This window comes from Hippichthys cyanospilos, chromosome 7 (assembly GCF_059441005.1).
Source record: "Hippichthys cyanospilos isolate Australia breed blue-spotted pipefish chromosome 7, RoL_Hcya_1.0, whole genome shotgun sequence".
Lineage (NCBI taxonomy): Eukaryota > Metazoa > Chordata > Actinopteri > Syngnathiformes > Syngnathidae > Hippichthys > Hippichthys cyanospilos.
Window position 1 is genome coordinate 6,710,131 of NC_142375.1, and position 15,211 is coordinate 6,725,341.

The 15,211-nt window shown below is 38.0% G+C and overlaps 1 protein-coding gene across 2 annotated transcripts in view; it reads left to right on the forward strand.

The window, feature by feature from the left end:
* Positions 1–1,031: 1,031 nt before the first annotated feature.
* The window catches only part of LOC148420837 (endonuclease V-like), a 41,855-nt gene continuing 27,675 nt past the window's right edge, over positions 1,032–15,211 (forward strand). The window contains exons 1-5 of one of the 2 annotated variants that reach the window (XM_088419661.1): positions 1,032–1,139; positions 3,287–3,458; positions 5,961–6,095; positions 7,647–7,686; positions 9,055–9,170. In XM_088419661.1, the coding sequence (XP_088275787.1) occupies positions 1,102–1,139; positions 3,287–3,458; positions 5,961–6,095; positions 7,647–7,686; positions 9,055–9,170 (501 nt within the window). In that variant the 5' untranslated portion in view covers positions 1,032–1,101. The remainder of the gene's footprint in view (positions 1,140–3,286; positions 3,459–5,960; positions 6,096–7,646; positions 7,687–9,054; positions 9,171–15,211) is intronic. The other variant, XM_088419662.1, reaches the window with a different exon arrangement.

The window sequence follows — 15,211 nt, forward strand, 5'->3', positions numbered from 1 at the left end:
GTGTCAGACCTGGTTGTAAAAAGAAGACATTCTAAATAAATTATTGTCCACAGAAAAATATTTGACAAACTGTCCTCATTTGGATCATAGTGAAGATCTATTCACCAAAATAAATGATTAACTTTACAGGTAACGTTAACAGGTTCGTGGACATTTTGGCCTTGAAGATTAAAGTTGTTTAACCTCACTGTTTTTAATTTCATTGGTTTTGTATGAACAAATTTGGAAAACTTGCAGTGCTGGGGGTAAGTCCTTGTTTTTTTTTTTTTTTTCATTTTGAAAAGCAGATCATAAACATCAAATCATTTTCACCACTGCACTTAAAAACACCATTATATGATCAATTTCAACTATTGCAGACTGCATCACGTCATCAGCTCGATTTGCGCAAACTACCCAGTTCACTGGCGCTTAGCGTCAAAACAAATTTATAGGCCACGGACCTGGAACGTCGGACCGGGGACTTCGGACCTGGAAACTCCGCAACCAGGAACTCGGCATTCCTGGACTTTTTGATGTTAAAAGGACTCTTGGATGTGTACTTCAGGTCATTGTCCTGCTGAAAAACGAACCTTCGCCCCAGTCCTAGGTCAAGAGTGCTCTGGAGCAGGTTTTCATGAATTTAGCTATTTATTGGAATTAACTCCTCCTGATTGGATAATTTCTTCAATTTTGCCTTAAAAAAAACTGGTCGCATATTCCTCCCCGGGATTATTATGATCATTTATCGTTTTTTTTTTTTTTTTCGTTTCTCTTTCTCAACCTTCTGAACTTTTGTCAAATTCTGCTTTCTGTAAACTCTTCTATTCTCCAGGATACCCTTGCAAATAAATATAAATCTCAATGGATCTGTTCCTGGTGAAATAAAGGTGAAAATCAAAAACCAACGACAGCCATGGGAACTGTCAGTTTGCACAACTAAGGCGACACAGGACTACAGATAAACTATGTAATCATGCCTCTATGCCACTAGATGGGAGTAGAAGTTAATATTTCACCCCTGGTTTTGCGATGACGTCACACGCGGAAGTGTTTGTATTTCTAATCGCTGCAAATACAATGACACTTCACTTGTTCGTCTACCGCGTCCTAATAAAATAAATGTCTCCAACAGAAGAGTTGGTCAAGCAGTGGGAAAGGTCAGTGTATTTGCGTAGTCATAAAACTATATTCGCTCAATAATTTGTGTTTAGAGTGTGTCTTAAAACCACTCGTTATAATCCACGAGCTGCTTTCCCTCCAAAGTCAACAATGTTCAGTTTTGAGTAACACTGATTAAAATATAATACATTTTGGCTCAACCCTCTCACACGTAAAAAACAAATTATTAGACACAACTCAGTATTAAACCAATACAAGTGTAAACCAGTGGATGTACAACTTTAGTACAGTATTGTACAGTATCGTTAAATGACAACCGTTTGTATCAATCAAAGCTGAGCATGGAAATCAAAATTTGTACATAATTAGGGATATTGTATTTCTCATGACCTCATTAGCGCAGGTCAACGACGATTTGACTTGTGTTTGTTTTTGGCTGCGCAATTTAGAGAGAGGTATTAAAACAATAAAATAACAACTGTTAAAAGTGCTGAGTTACTTTCAACCTGTCCTCGCTCTCTTGCTCGCAATTCCTTTCCAAAGCAGCTAATATACTTGCTTCAAGCTCTTTGTTTACTTTGTTTACTCTAAAATCCTTCAATCCATCCATTTTCTATAGTTGTTTAGCTAAAGACAAAAATGTTCAACCAAACCATGTAATCTCATCTAAAAAAACAAAACAAAACAAAAAATGTCTGAAAAGGATGTTGCGATATATCACCTCACATATCTGCCGACATGAACACACCCATTGAACAATTTGTCCAATTCCTGATTAAGGATGCTAAAAAGCAGCAAATAAATTCTGATGTCATTATATGACATGACACAAGAATCCAACATATGGAATATATGCTGACCATGTCTTGCATATTGTGTATTCAAATGCAGTCGAACCTTTCAAATCTGAAAGAAAAAAGTGAATAATAACTGCAAACGTCTAAATAATATGGGCTTCCCATTAAGATAGAAAAACAGACAATACTGTCAAATGAAGGTTCATGAAGCAATGAAGCTTTGCTGTCCATTCTTTTTTTTGCACATGGTTCAAAGCTACATGGTGCTTCATTTGCTTTAGGGTGCCATCAAGTGATCCAGAAGCTCAAAAAGTCAACAGTTTTGAGAGTTATAGATAGAGCTGTATATGAAAAATGTATAAGAAAATGACATAAATATGCGTGTGTTGTGAACAAAATACAACAATTGATAATGGCTTTTCCATTTCAACTTTATCTTATTAGAAGCAATCAAACTGTTCCTGAACAAGAGAAATTCTCCTTTTTTGCGCAGGTTCCATTGCAAAAACAAACAATGCTTGAATATGATTGTTTTTGCACGGACAGGAGCACAACAGCAGCCTGAAATCCACAAAATGTGAGATGACAGGCAACCGCCATTGCTTTTTGCGACAGTTACATATTTGCAACGCTAAACCAATTGAATCACTTCCTGAAGCAATCAAGTGGTCCAGCCAGCCAGCCAGGGAGGCTTCACACATCATCATTGAAAATGATGACGCGGAAATAATAACGCGCGGAACCTCGTCGGCACGTGTTTTGCAGCACTTTATACTCGGTGCAGCTTTCCCTCCGCAGTCAGCTGCTGCAGGATTTGCTCGCTTGCTATTTCTTAAGCTTAATAAAGTATTAACCTTGCGTTTGCCCACTGGTGGTTGGATGACAAAGTGCTTGATTTGACATGTTCGATAGTCGGCTTTTGAAATGTTAATATCACTGAGGATCAGCTTAATTAATCGTGGCAGCCAATATCTTGATCGCGATTAGAATTAGATGAATTGTCCAGCCCTAGTTTCAATGTTTGGTTTTTGACCAAGGGTTTCTCATTTTTGGTTTTTGGTTTCTGCCAAACATTTTGATTTCCGTGCATTCACAGAAAAGAGCATACCATAGATGTTAAGGGGATGAGGAATACCAATTACTTCAGCACACATGGAGTAGGAATAAAAACAAATATGGGCACATCAGACAACAACACAAGCATATGTGATCTCTATACTGCGGACTAAATGTTAGTTGAGGATCTTCTTCGTTTCTTTTTTTGGCTGTTAAACCCTCCCACTTGACCTTAGTACTGTCCAGCATGTTGCTGCACAAAGCAGTACGACACTGAAGGTCTGCAATTCTGTTATGGGCTTCACTATAATGCTCTTGCGTAATGTTTGCAGTGAGCAGACCAGTCTCAGAAAGCAGGTAGTGGAAGAGGACACGGAAGACTGGCAGAAGAGCCCAAACTTCTCGGGGTTGGAACGGGTCGCTGGACTGGACCTCTCCTTTATCAAAGGCGATGACGTCAATGCCTGCTCCCAACTTGTGGTGCTCAGCTACCCTGATCTAGAGGTGAACTGTGTCCGCGCTGCTACCAGCCTTTTTAATCAGAGTAATCAGTTCATAAACCTTTGACTATAACATTCTTTGAACCAACAGTTTGATGTAATATTTGGTCTGGCTGTTTTGGGAGGAATTACTTCTTTAGTTTCATCTCATGCAAATGAATATCTGAACTTTATTAGAGTAAATCTGAGGCACATTAAATGGTGATAGATGTGTGTGGCGTGCCATTATTTAACATTAGGTTAAAAGTGATTGTTGTGTTTAATCCCAAATACAGCATTACGTGCAGTGAGAAGTGTGCACACATGTGCAACTACATTCTCTTTTTTTTCCTATTAATCTGTACCGGTTATCGGCTACATAAATGTTGGAAAGGCTGTTAAATTATTTACTTTGGTCTCATCTTTTCTTATACCTTCTTATAACAAAAAATAATTTATGAGCATGATTGGGTAAACAGTCTGAAAAACACTGACAAAGGTGTCAGCTGACTCCTTTGAATGAAGCTAATGGTTGACTGTGTGACAAGTACAGTGATTTAAGTGAGCGTAAGAGTCAAAGTGCGGTCACGACTGTGAGCAAGAGTCAAAGTACTGACGTCACAAGTGCGCCATGGTTCTGCTGGCAGGCTGTATTATGCACTATTCCAACGTTGCTTGACAAATGGTCTCCACTGAGAGTGAATTGAATGCACAGCATTTCATTAGCTTTGATTGTATAAACACAACATACTCTGACAAATGTCATAAATCATAATGGTTAATATGTTATAAAAAGGTGGCAACAAACAAGTTTAATGCACAGATAAATACAGCTCTGTTAAAGGTAATGCTGTTACATGAAAGGTAATTTCAATTTAGTTGTTACCATGTCATGGTCACCTCAGCAGCACTACAGCAAGGCATTTATCTCAATTGTACAATAGCTTTACTGTATGGAACTGTCCATCCATTCAATTTCTAGAGCATCCCGTCCTCATAAGGGCAAGTGGCAGGTTGCAACCTGACCTGGTTGGAAGCCAATCGCAGAGTGCACATATGGTGTATAGAAAAAGTCTGCACACCCCGATTCAAATGGCAGGTTTTAGTGATATTAAAGTGAGGCCAAAATAAATTGTTTCAAATGAGCTTTAATATGACCTAAAACCTGTCAAAATTGATGTAAAAACGGAAAAATATTTCAAGGGAGGAAATAAAAAATAAACAATGGACACGGCAATAAGTTTGCATACCCTCTTCAAAGTGGAGGCGTAGCTGTGTTCAGAATTAACCAATTACATTCAAACTGATGTAAGTTAGCACACACCTACAACGATTTAAACTGCACTTGACATTTTTTTTCATTGCTTTATGGCTGAAGAATTAAGGTCTTGTTCTAACTGCAGTGATGCACAGTGAAGTGCATGGCTAGGGGGGCCCTGACGTCATCAATCCGATTTACAAACGTCAATTGAACCCTCCAGAGCAGTGTATTCACACATTTCATTGGCAGCAGTTAACTGTTTACTGTATGTTTAAAATTTTATACCTGCATGCTTAAAGCACATTTAATGTAATGACGTCTGCGTCAAATGATGTCCACGGCGGCTTTGATTAAATCGTTCTGTATTCAATTTGACAAGCCAGAAAATAATGGAGATGTCTTCAAATGCTTAGCTAGCCTGTCATTTTTCTCTACAAAAGCATGTAAAAAGCAGAAAAGGCACTTTCTCAGTGGACATCCCCATATCCAGCTTTTTCTTGTGTACCAGTCTATGTTAAATGAGCGATTTTTTTCCAATCCGTGCTTTGAAACAAGTCTCTTACATTTACAGTGCATGGGAGTAATATAAATTAATTTGGAGTTTGCATATGTTGTTTTGTATTTTATTTTGTGTTGTTTTAGAGTGTTCCCTCATTTTTCGCGGATCATGGGGCCCGAAAACCCCCTGCAAAAAGTGAAATCCGCTAAATATAATGTGGAAAGTTGCCCGCTAGGAGCAATAGAGTAAGATTAAAGATATAATCGAATGCTATTACTGTAGTTGCTGATCTATTTGGGAGGAAGGTGGCAGAAACATTTACCACGGCGGGACGTCATGGCAGAGCGTGCCTTCGACGTTGTACAGAAGCTGTCAGGAAGTGTTTCAATATCTTTTTAACTTTAATTGATTTAAATCGGAGTAAATAAGAACTCCGATTATGTGAATCCATTTGATTGTCACACCCTCATCATGCACACTTTATTTTTATTGTTTTCCCCTCATGAAAAAAAAGAAAATTTAAATAGCAAAAAAAAAAATAAGTAGCACTTTACAGGTTATGACAAGAGTTTTAAGAGAAAAACAAAAGGTAATTATTTTGCAACAATATGTTGCATACATTATGTACCTCCAGCCTCTACTAGACTAAACATTCAAACGAATATTGCATTTGTGGAATAAGAAATGAACCAACACTGGAAATTTCTAATTTTTCCTCCATAGAACGGAGCTGCCAATTTGACCCCTGACTTCTTGTTTTCTGCCAGGTGCTCTATGAGGATAGTCAAATGGTGACCCTGACAGCACCTTACATGGCAGGCTTTCTCGCCTTCAGAGAAACCCCTTTTCTCTTGGAGGCTCTTCATCGGCTTCAAAGGAACAAGCCCGCACTTCTGCCTCAGGTCAATTCACGTTCTAGATTGTTCCAAAGGCTGTAAGACCATCAATGAAAAGAGCGTGATGTTCCTGTGATGACAGGTGCACATATTATTCACAAATTAAAGATGCACGGGACTGCTGCCAGCCACTCTACACGACTACAGAGGGAAAATTAATGACACACTGAAGAGACGGATAATATGAACAACAGAGCCTAGAACAACCCAAAAATAATTTAAGTGTGAACTCCAAAGTGAAGGTATATATTTTAGGTGGCCAACAGTGGAAAATGGTCTGCAAATTGCTATTCTAAATTAAAGCAGTTATTCAAATGTGTGCTAATGTTGCCCTCCAGTCTAGTGACAATTTGATTGTAACATGGTATCATTAGGTCACAGTTATCAAAGTGCTAAATTACTAGTTATGTTCTCTGGATCCACACCAAATTGTTGTGGCTTCTGCTATTATTATTTTTTGTATTATTATTATTATTATTATTAATTTATTTTTGTTCTGCAGGTAGTAAACATATACATTATGTCTATAAATATAGCTGACAATATTAACTGTTGAGATTTGCTTCTAGAAGTGGTAATAAACCCAATGAAGACCCTTTGTTCTGTGCTAACATAGTACAGTGTTCCCTCATTTTTTTTGCGATTAATGGGGGATGACAATACAACCTATTTTAAGATTTGCATCTAGTAATGGTAACGAGCCCAATTAGGACCCTTTGTTACATGCTACCATAGTACAGCGTTCCCTTGTTTTTCGCGACTAATGGGAGCCATAGGACCCTTGCTATAAGTTTATTCCGTAACGTTAGATTTGTCTTCCGACGGACATTGTATGTACATAAATAATTGTACAACCTTTCTACGCCATGCTCAGTGTTCATCTAACCATTGTATGAAGGCATAACAGGCATATGTCTCTTTTTGGACACAAACTTTATTTTCTTTACAACACACAACATACACTCCGTCAGAGGGTGTAGCGAGGCTAACCATCCCTGTCTCATTAAGTTTTTAAGCAAAGGGGCCTTTATTTGCCACTGAACAAGACTGAATATTAACAGGCTGTTAGACTTGTTCTGGCTCCGATTTAGACTAAGCATGGGCGTGCTATTGCAGTACACCATTGGTGCCATTGTAAAACATTGATGTGAAGCGTCATAAACACTGCATCTACAGTATTATCAATATATGATGGTCAACATATAATTTTGAAAAAAACTTGAAGCGCAAAGTGGCGAGGGAACACTATAAAGACTGCAGACAGAACCGCCCTCAAGGGATGGATACCTTAACAAATTGATGAAAAATTGGGATTGGAAGGCATCCCAAAAAGGAACAAATTATGATCACCAACTATTTACCATTTCCATTGTCACCATCATGTGATTATGGAAAAAATATGTATAATGTTGGTGGTCACTGATTGAACCCATGAATAAAACGTTCTAGGAAATTGCTTTTCCAATACAAAATGTTTACAGGCAATACTGTAAATTGCCACATTTAAGATCACTTGACAGTGATAATGTTACAATTATAATTTGTGTGTCCAAATAGGTGCTGTTTGTGGACGGCAATGGTCTCTTTCACTACAGAGGTAAGAAAACATTAAATTACACTACATCCTCAGCTCACAACCACTCCAAACATAATCAACTTATTGTTAAACTATCTATCTTATCTTGTCAATACAGACTGGGAATTGTTTTAATTTAATTTAAACTGTCTGTCTGTCTGTCTGTTTGTCTGTCTGTCTCTCTCTTTCTCTCTGACAGACAGACAGACAGACAAAAAGACACAACACCATCAGTATATTTTCTCAGGCACATGGCAAAAGTAGGCATGTTTTTCTTTAAATAAATAAATACTGTAATATCAAGTAAAATATTTTTAAATCATAATATTGTGAAAAATATTGTGTTAATTTGGCAATGCGTAGGATACAATGCTAAAAAATTTCATTGTCACATTTCTGTCTGGCGTCAACTCACGGAAGAAAATTGACAGCTGGGCAATGTCAGAAGTGTCGTGGTCTCATCCACAGCTAGTGAATGTGCGATGAAATCATTTCCCTTTATTGCAAGCTGCTATTTTAGATTGATAATAATTCTCATCAACAGTGTTTCGGCTCAGGCTCACATCTAAGAAGAATTACCTTTTGTCTGGGCAAACTGCCTCAAAAACTCGAAAACATAAAGTTCTTCCTCTGTAAATGGCCAGATTTCGTGAGCTCTTCTGCCACAATAAAACTGGCCTTGACAGCAGCCTCGCTTTGTGATTTGTTTTTTCTGAACAGAGCCTGCTAAGATTTAAGACCTCGTTTCAATTCTTCCACCTTCTGTAGCCTTTGTTTCATTTTCATATTCTTGTCTTTGTCCGCTTGTTTTGTGTCATGATTCCGTCTCAGATTATACTCGTTCTTTACTGCCACACTTTTTCCACACAGAAGCCATACGGGTTTTCCAGCAACCTCGGTGAACATGTAGTCCGACTCCTACCTTGTTTGAAACACCCTGTGCTTGGTGCACGTCTTCCATTTTGCCATTTTTGATGGTTATCTGAAAGTTGACTTTTGCTGTCGTCCTAATGACTTCTAATGAATAATGAAATGAAGCCGCCTCTCGCTTGGGTACACCGTTCTTGCATTGTGGGAAATGTAGTATTGCTATTTGTAAAACACATGCGGCCCGCAAGCTGCAGTAGGCTTGTGTCCTGATTTTCGTAATAAATCAATATCATCCCCAGGGTCCAAAAAAACCTTCTTGCGAGCCAGCTCTAGCCCGCGAGCCATGACTTTGACATAGGGGCTTAAGGTAATAGCATAAAAGGAGACAAAAACACTGTTAACATTCTCATAAGAACTACATTTGTATTATTGCAAAACCTGAAACCTGTGATCAACAGGGCATTACTGTATATTGTTATCTTCATGCTTTTTTTGATTGCTGTCATTGTGTGGCACCAGCAGAATTTGGACTGGCGTGTCACATTGGAGTGCTGTCAGGATTGCCGTGTGTGGGTGTTGCCAAGAACTTGCTCCAAGTCCAAGGTGTCTCTAAAAATGAAGAACACATTTCTCAGGTGAAATTCTTTATATTTATCTTTCAACGTGACACTGGTTTCTTTCCATACCTCAATGCAGCATTTATTAGTTTTGATGCCTTTTGAGTCTACAGCAAAAATGAAGCAATGAGGCCAAATGGTTCCAATACTTTTGGAGTGGTGTGTGCGTCAACATGTGGGAAAGATAAATTGGATTTCATAAATATGCAGATTGAGCCCGTGACCTGCTGCGGGCCCAAAGACATCAATTCACCCAATAAGCAATCATCTCATGCAGGCATCCAAAAGATAAAAAGGAGCAATAATGTAGTTGTCTAATTTGGAAAAAAATGCTGCTAGATTGGCCTGTGAACTGACTAAGTATACATTCTTAGTCAGATTTAAATTAGACTTCAAGCCTTGCATTCAGGACAAGTAGAACTCCACTATAATAGGTCCCACACACTGAAATACATATACATATGTATGCATGTATATTAAGCTTGTTTTACTGTAATGCAGTGTGCAAAATGGTACAAGGACATTTTGATTTGAAAGTGGAACAATTTGATACGGTTCGACTCGGAGTACAACTTGAAATATCATCACATGAAAGAATCTCAATCTTACCAATCTCATATCCAGCTCTAGACACATTGTGATAATGGTTTTTCAGGAGTATAGTATTTCAATTATTTACAATTAGATATTTGTGATATTGTTTTACCCAATTTCCTTAAATAAGTAGATTTCATTATTGTCAGAGAGACTATTTAAGAACATAGTTCTCATGATTCATGTTTATTTGAAAATAATATCTCTTCCTGTTTTAGAATTGTTAGCTATACAAACTTCCAATATTGGCCTGTTGTACTAACAAGCTAAAATTAGCGGCCTATTTATATTTATTTATAGGCCGATTTATTTATGTGGAAAGTTACGCGAGGTGCACATTTCTCTACAAAAAACAAACAAACAAAAAAGGGGTGCAAAATGATTAAAAGAAAGTTTGATTTGAAACTGTGATTTTAATTTGATTTGATATGATAAGGCTCAATTCGAGAAAGGTGGGAAGCAATGACTTTTGTTGTCATTTTACGGTACATACATTTGAACAAACCTGTCACTACTGTAAATGTGCCAATTTACTATGATGTATTATACAAATTATGCATTAAATCAACCTGACTGGTTTTATTTGATCTTTTTTATAATTATTTTATTTTTATTGTATTTAAATTTAAATGATGCACCTTTAAATTTTACAATTATTTTAAAGTTTTTTGTTGATTGCCTAGCGTTTACCATGTTTAATAATAAAAACTGGTAATCATTTTTTCAATCACTCCTGTGTCAGCCACTATAACCTTCTTTAGTTAGCCACTGAATGTCTGTCCTGTCGTATTATCGGTCTTCTGTTCCTTCAGTCTTGCCATTGTGGTCACTGTTGTCATTGTCACTGAAAATCACCATTGTGTAGCTGTCATAGTCTTCAGGATCATCGAGACCATTGTCCTCATTTTTCATGTTTGCCCTTGCTGGAATAAATTTGGGAGAAAATGTTTTTGGAATGGTTCCTGCCTGTACTCATGGCAACATATACCCAGGGGTGCACATATTTTATTTTTTTGTGGGTTACTCAAAGGAGTACCAAGATAAAATAGTCTTTGATATGCACCCTTTCTTTCAATAAAAACGGTCCTCGTCAATGTTCTTCGTCGTGTTGCTCCCACATTAGCAGTGCATGGTCCGTGTGTGCACATAGGCATCCTGCGTCCTCCAAAAGTTTTCATAACTCCAGCAGCTATGATTTGACCCTATCTTTTTTGCTTGTTTCTCGCAGGCTGGCCCGGTTCCTTAAATAACTTTGACCCATTGTATTAATGAATGCACACCTTAAGAATGACCAAACTCTTGAAAAACATTGTGTCAAAGGTTAAAGTTATTACCCCCCAATGCTTAACTTGCTTGGGGAGTAATGATGGCGATAACAACCCATTGGCATCAAAGTCTCTTGTTGATCTATCCATCTTCCTAAAGACAAAATGTCTGCCCTGTTTTGGCCATTATTATGGTTGCAACGGAGAGCAAATGTCCAAGATTGTAAATTTTGTTTGCTTTAGGGTGCTTGCATTTACGGCTGAACTTGTCTTTTACTGGAAGGATGGTGCAACCCGTTGATTAAACGAACGTATTAAGCAAGTTTAGGCAGCGAAAGGCCACTCTCTAAATGATAGAATTCAATGTGTTTTATTTTATTTATTATAGTGTAAAGCAGGGATGTCCAAAAAAGCCATTGTATCTAGTCAAAGCCAAATGTATTGAGGAAGTCAGCAAATTATTCAAAATAACCTGTATTTATGGTACAAGCAATATATGACTCAAACGGCATTTGCACACTTCAATTTTTCCCGGAAGCGATAGCAGTCAACCAACTTGATAATCTTTGGTTCCCAAAGTGAGAAGGCTGCAGTTTTAGTAACACAGTGCACTCGGTGCTGTTTTGAAATCAATCACGTTCACTAGGTGTTTGGAATTAAAATTCAAACTGTCAATTCAGGGCAAAAAAAACCCCAAACAATCCAGTAGATTTTTTTTTCTAAATGGACGTTCATTTTTTCTACAATGTTATTTATTTATTTATTTATTTATTTGTGCGATATCAATGTGAGCTACAGACATAGCTAAGCGGGAGACCAGTAGACCGCAGGCGGTGCAGTGAGCATCCCTAGTTTAGAGTCTATATCTGGTTAGTTTGTTAAACTTAATAAAAAAATAATGAAAACACACATATCAATTGTTGTTTTCCTCTTTATCAGACAGTTGCAAGACTTAAAAACTTTTACATTTAAAAATGAAAACTTAAATTTCTATTTAAAATTTAAAACATTTTTTTAACTATAGACAGAATGAAGGTTATTCAAGGAGAACACACATTTTGCTAGTGACATTAATAAAAAAAAACTTTTTGAGGTCAGGTAAGCCTGGAAAATATGTTTGCCTGGGTTTGATAACTGTTGTTAGATGCAGCATTGACAGTGCTGCCTTGAATTGGAAAAACTGGAAGTGTGACCATTAGAAATGTGACTGTGGAGTTTGGACAAATGGTGTGATATACAGCTCCACGGACACGATTGGTCTTTTATAACCTAGTGTGTGTGGTTTGTGTGTGTCTTGGGTGTATGTTTACGTGAACCATTATAAAAACTAAATGAAAAAAAACAGCGGCACATATTAGAATAGAATCGAATAGAATTGAATAGAAAGTTCATAGTTGTGTCATTGTGCACATGTATACAAAGAGTGCCGCTCCGATTGGTGCATATTAAATTAAGTAGAATAAATAATATATAAATAAATAATATATAAATGAATAATAAATAGAATAAAACAGAAATCATATTTTCACAGAGGTGCAGGGGTGAGTTGTGAGCATATTTGCCCAATAAGACCCAGCAGAAATATGTATGACTTCGGTCAGTCAATGCAGTGTTTCTTTCTAATGTTGGTTTGTAAAATAAAATAAACATAATTCACAAGTAACTGAAAGAAGAAGCTGTAAACAGACCATAACCGTTTCAATGAAGCAAACCAAACATACAGCTAAATGTGCAGATGATGGCCAGCCATGCTGAATTGGCGTTGTCTTCCAAAGATGAAACTATTTTGATGAGAGTTGCTTTCCATCGCTTATGTGGCAGTATCTCAAGAGGAACTGGGAGAAAATTGAAAAAGAAGCTTTTATGCATGTATGTTTTCACAAAACAAGGCAAGATACAGTCGGCCCCCGGTTTACAAACACCCTTTTTTATGAACATTTCGACTTACGAGCGTGGACCGCGGAGTTTTTTGTCCCCCACTTACGCACAAACCTTCCGTCACGACATGCCAGCCATTGTATTAGTACATTTATTTTCGCTTTGCTACGTCAACTAAATCAGAAGTTGACGCTCATCCCGGAAGTTGACACTCATCCCGGCAACGTTGAACGCTATTGCTCTTACAATGTCACAGTTACTGTCTCAGTCACGGTGTCAGTCCCGGTCTCACTCACGGAGATGCTATTGGCCGGCGTCACGTCAATCACAGAAATGCCGATATGCTAATAAATAAATTTTGCGGATTGGTCTCTGCTCACCTCCGTCTCCACTCATCTCCACTCAGCTCAAGTCACGTCGCCCCAGAGGAAAATGTCATTTATTCTTTATACATTAATGTTAATTAAATTAACTGTACAGTAGATAATGTTGCTAATTTTAAATATGTGTGTAAATTTGTGATGTTTTATCTATGATTTCACCACGCATTGCCTGTCAATGTGTTCGAACATTTGACTTCACTTTGCTACATCAACAAAAAAATCTGCTCAAACATGACACGGTAACGCTGATATGCTATTGCTCTTACAATGTCACAGTCACTGTTTCAGTCACGGTGTCAGTCACGGAGATGCCGATATGCTATTGGTCGAACGCCTTCATCTAGCTTGATGGCACAGCTGGTCGGGACGGAAGGAAGAAGAGAAAATCAGTCAAAAACGGAAGGAAGGAATGTTGTGAAGACTTTGCAAACTTTATCTGTTAGACATGGCTTCTAAAATTGCTAGTGGTGGTAAAGGAAGAAGTAAGAGGATGATGACAATAGAAACGAAGCAGGAGATAATAAAAAAAAAAATACGAAGGAGGCGCACGCATGGTTAACCTTGCTCGTGAGTATGGCCGTAACCGCTCGGCAATCTTCTAAGGGCAAGACTTTCCTTGCCGGGGGACGGACCTCGATCGACAACAAAATTGAGAGGCTTCTTCTATTATGGATTAAAGAGAAGGAAATCGCCGGTGATATGTTCTCGTTTGAGAAAAGCTCCCGTTTATGAAAATAAATAAATAAATTCTGCGGGTTGGTCTCTGCTCCCCTCCGCCTCCACCCAGCTCAAGTCACGTCGCCCCAAAGATAAATGTCATTTTTCCTTTGTTTATGTTATTTAATTTAACTGTACAGTAGATTATGTTACTCATTTTTAATACGTGTATAAAGTCGTGATGTTTTTACCTAAGGTTTTTGCATGCATTGCATGCATTCACTAATTAACATAGGTTTGGATTGCCCGTCATACGAGCCGTTCAAGTTACAAGCGTAGCCGCTGAACGGATTAAGTTCGTAACACGGGGGCCCACTGTATAAACCTATAGAAACATTTGAACAAGTAGCACCCAAGTGAGGAAACGGAAAGCATGAAAACACAAGCAGAGTTTGCACTGTTTGCCCATATAAATATTAGATAGCCGCTTATCCTCACTCGGGTCGCTCACTAGCCGGTGCCTATCTCAGGAGTCATCGGCGAGTAGGCTGGGGACACCCTGGACTGGTTGCCAGCCAATCGCAGGCGAGCAGTAGCCATGACTAAGTAGTTAGTCACTTTACCAAATCAGCACTCAATCGTCTTAATTTGATCATGAACTTTTGCAAGAATTCTCAACAAGTGACACATGACACTGAGAGTCCTGATCAGAGAAAATGCATCAACACAGGATCTGCGTGAATGTTTATCTTCTTTTGATCTACGTTGTTTTCTTCAGGTCTTTCCTAATTGCCCTTTAGTGTATGAACCATTCCTCTAAATTTACCCCTAATCCGTCCCTTCTCACACAAACGTAGAGTTAATTGAACCATTATGTTATCCATAACTTGCTTGCTTTCTGATGCCTGCCGCTTACTTGTTTCATCTTTCCTCTTACAGTACGTAAGCAAAAACAAACCTCCTGTGATTCCAGCAGAGATCTATAGCACCTTTTAACTGCCCCATCACCTTGTTGTCGATTTGCTTTGATGTGTCATAGAAGTTGAGCAGACACCCCATCCATCCTGAAGCACAAAATGTACAGTACAACCTAACAGCATCTTTCCACATCATGTTAGGTGACTTCATACTATTCTCAGTGGTCTGTTTTTTGGAAAAAAAACTTTGAATTAATGAACTGCTCATTCAATAAGAGTGTGATAATCCTTTCGATCTTTATTAATGGAAACTCTTTGTGGAGATGCATCAGGATAAACTATCACGTTTCAGAAACATTTGTATT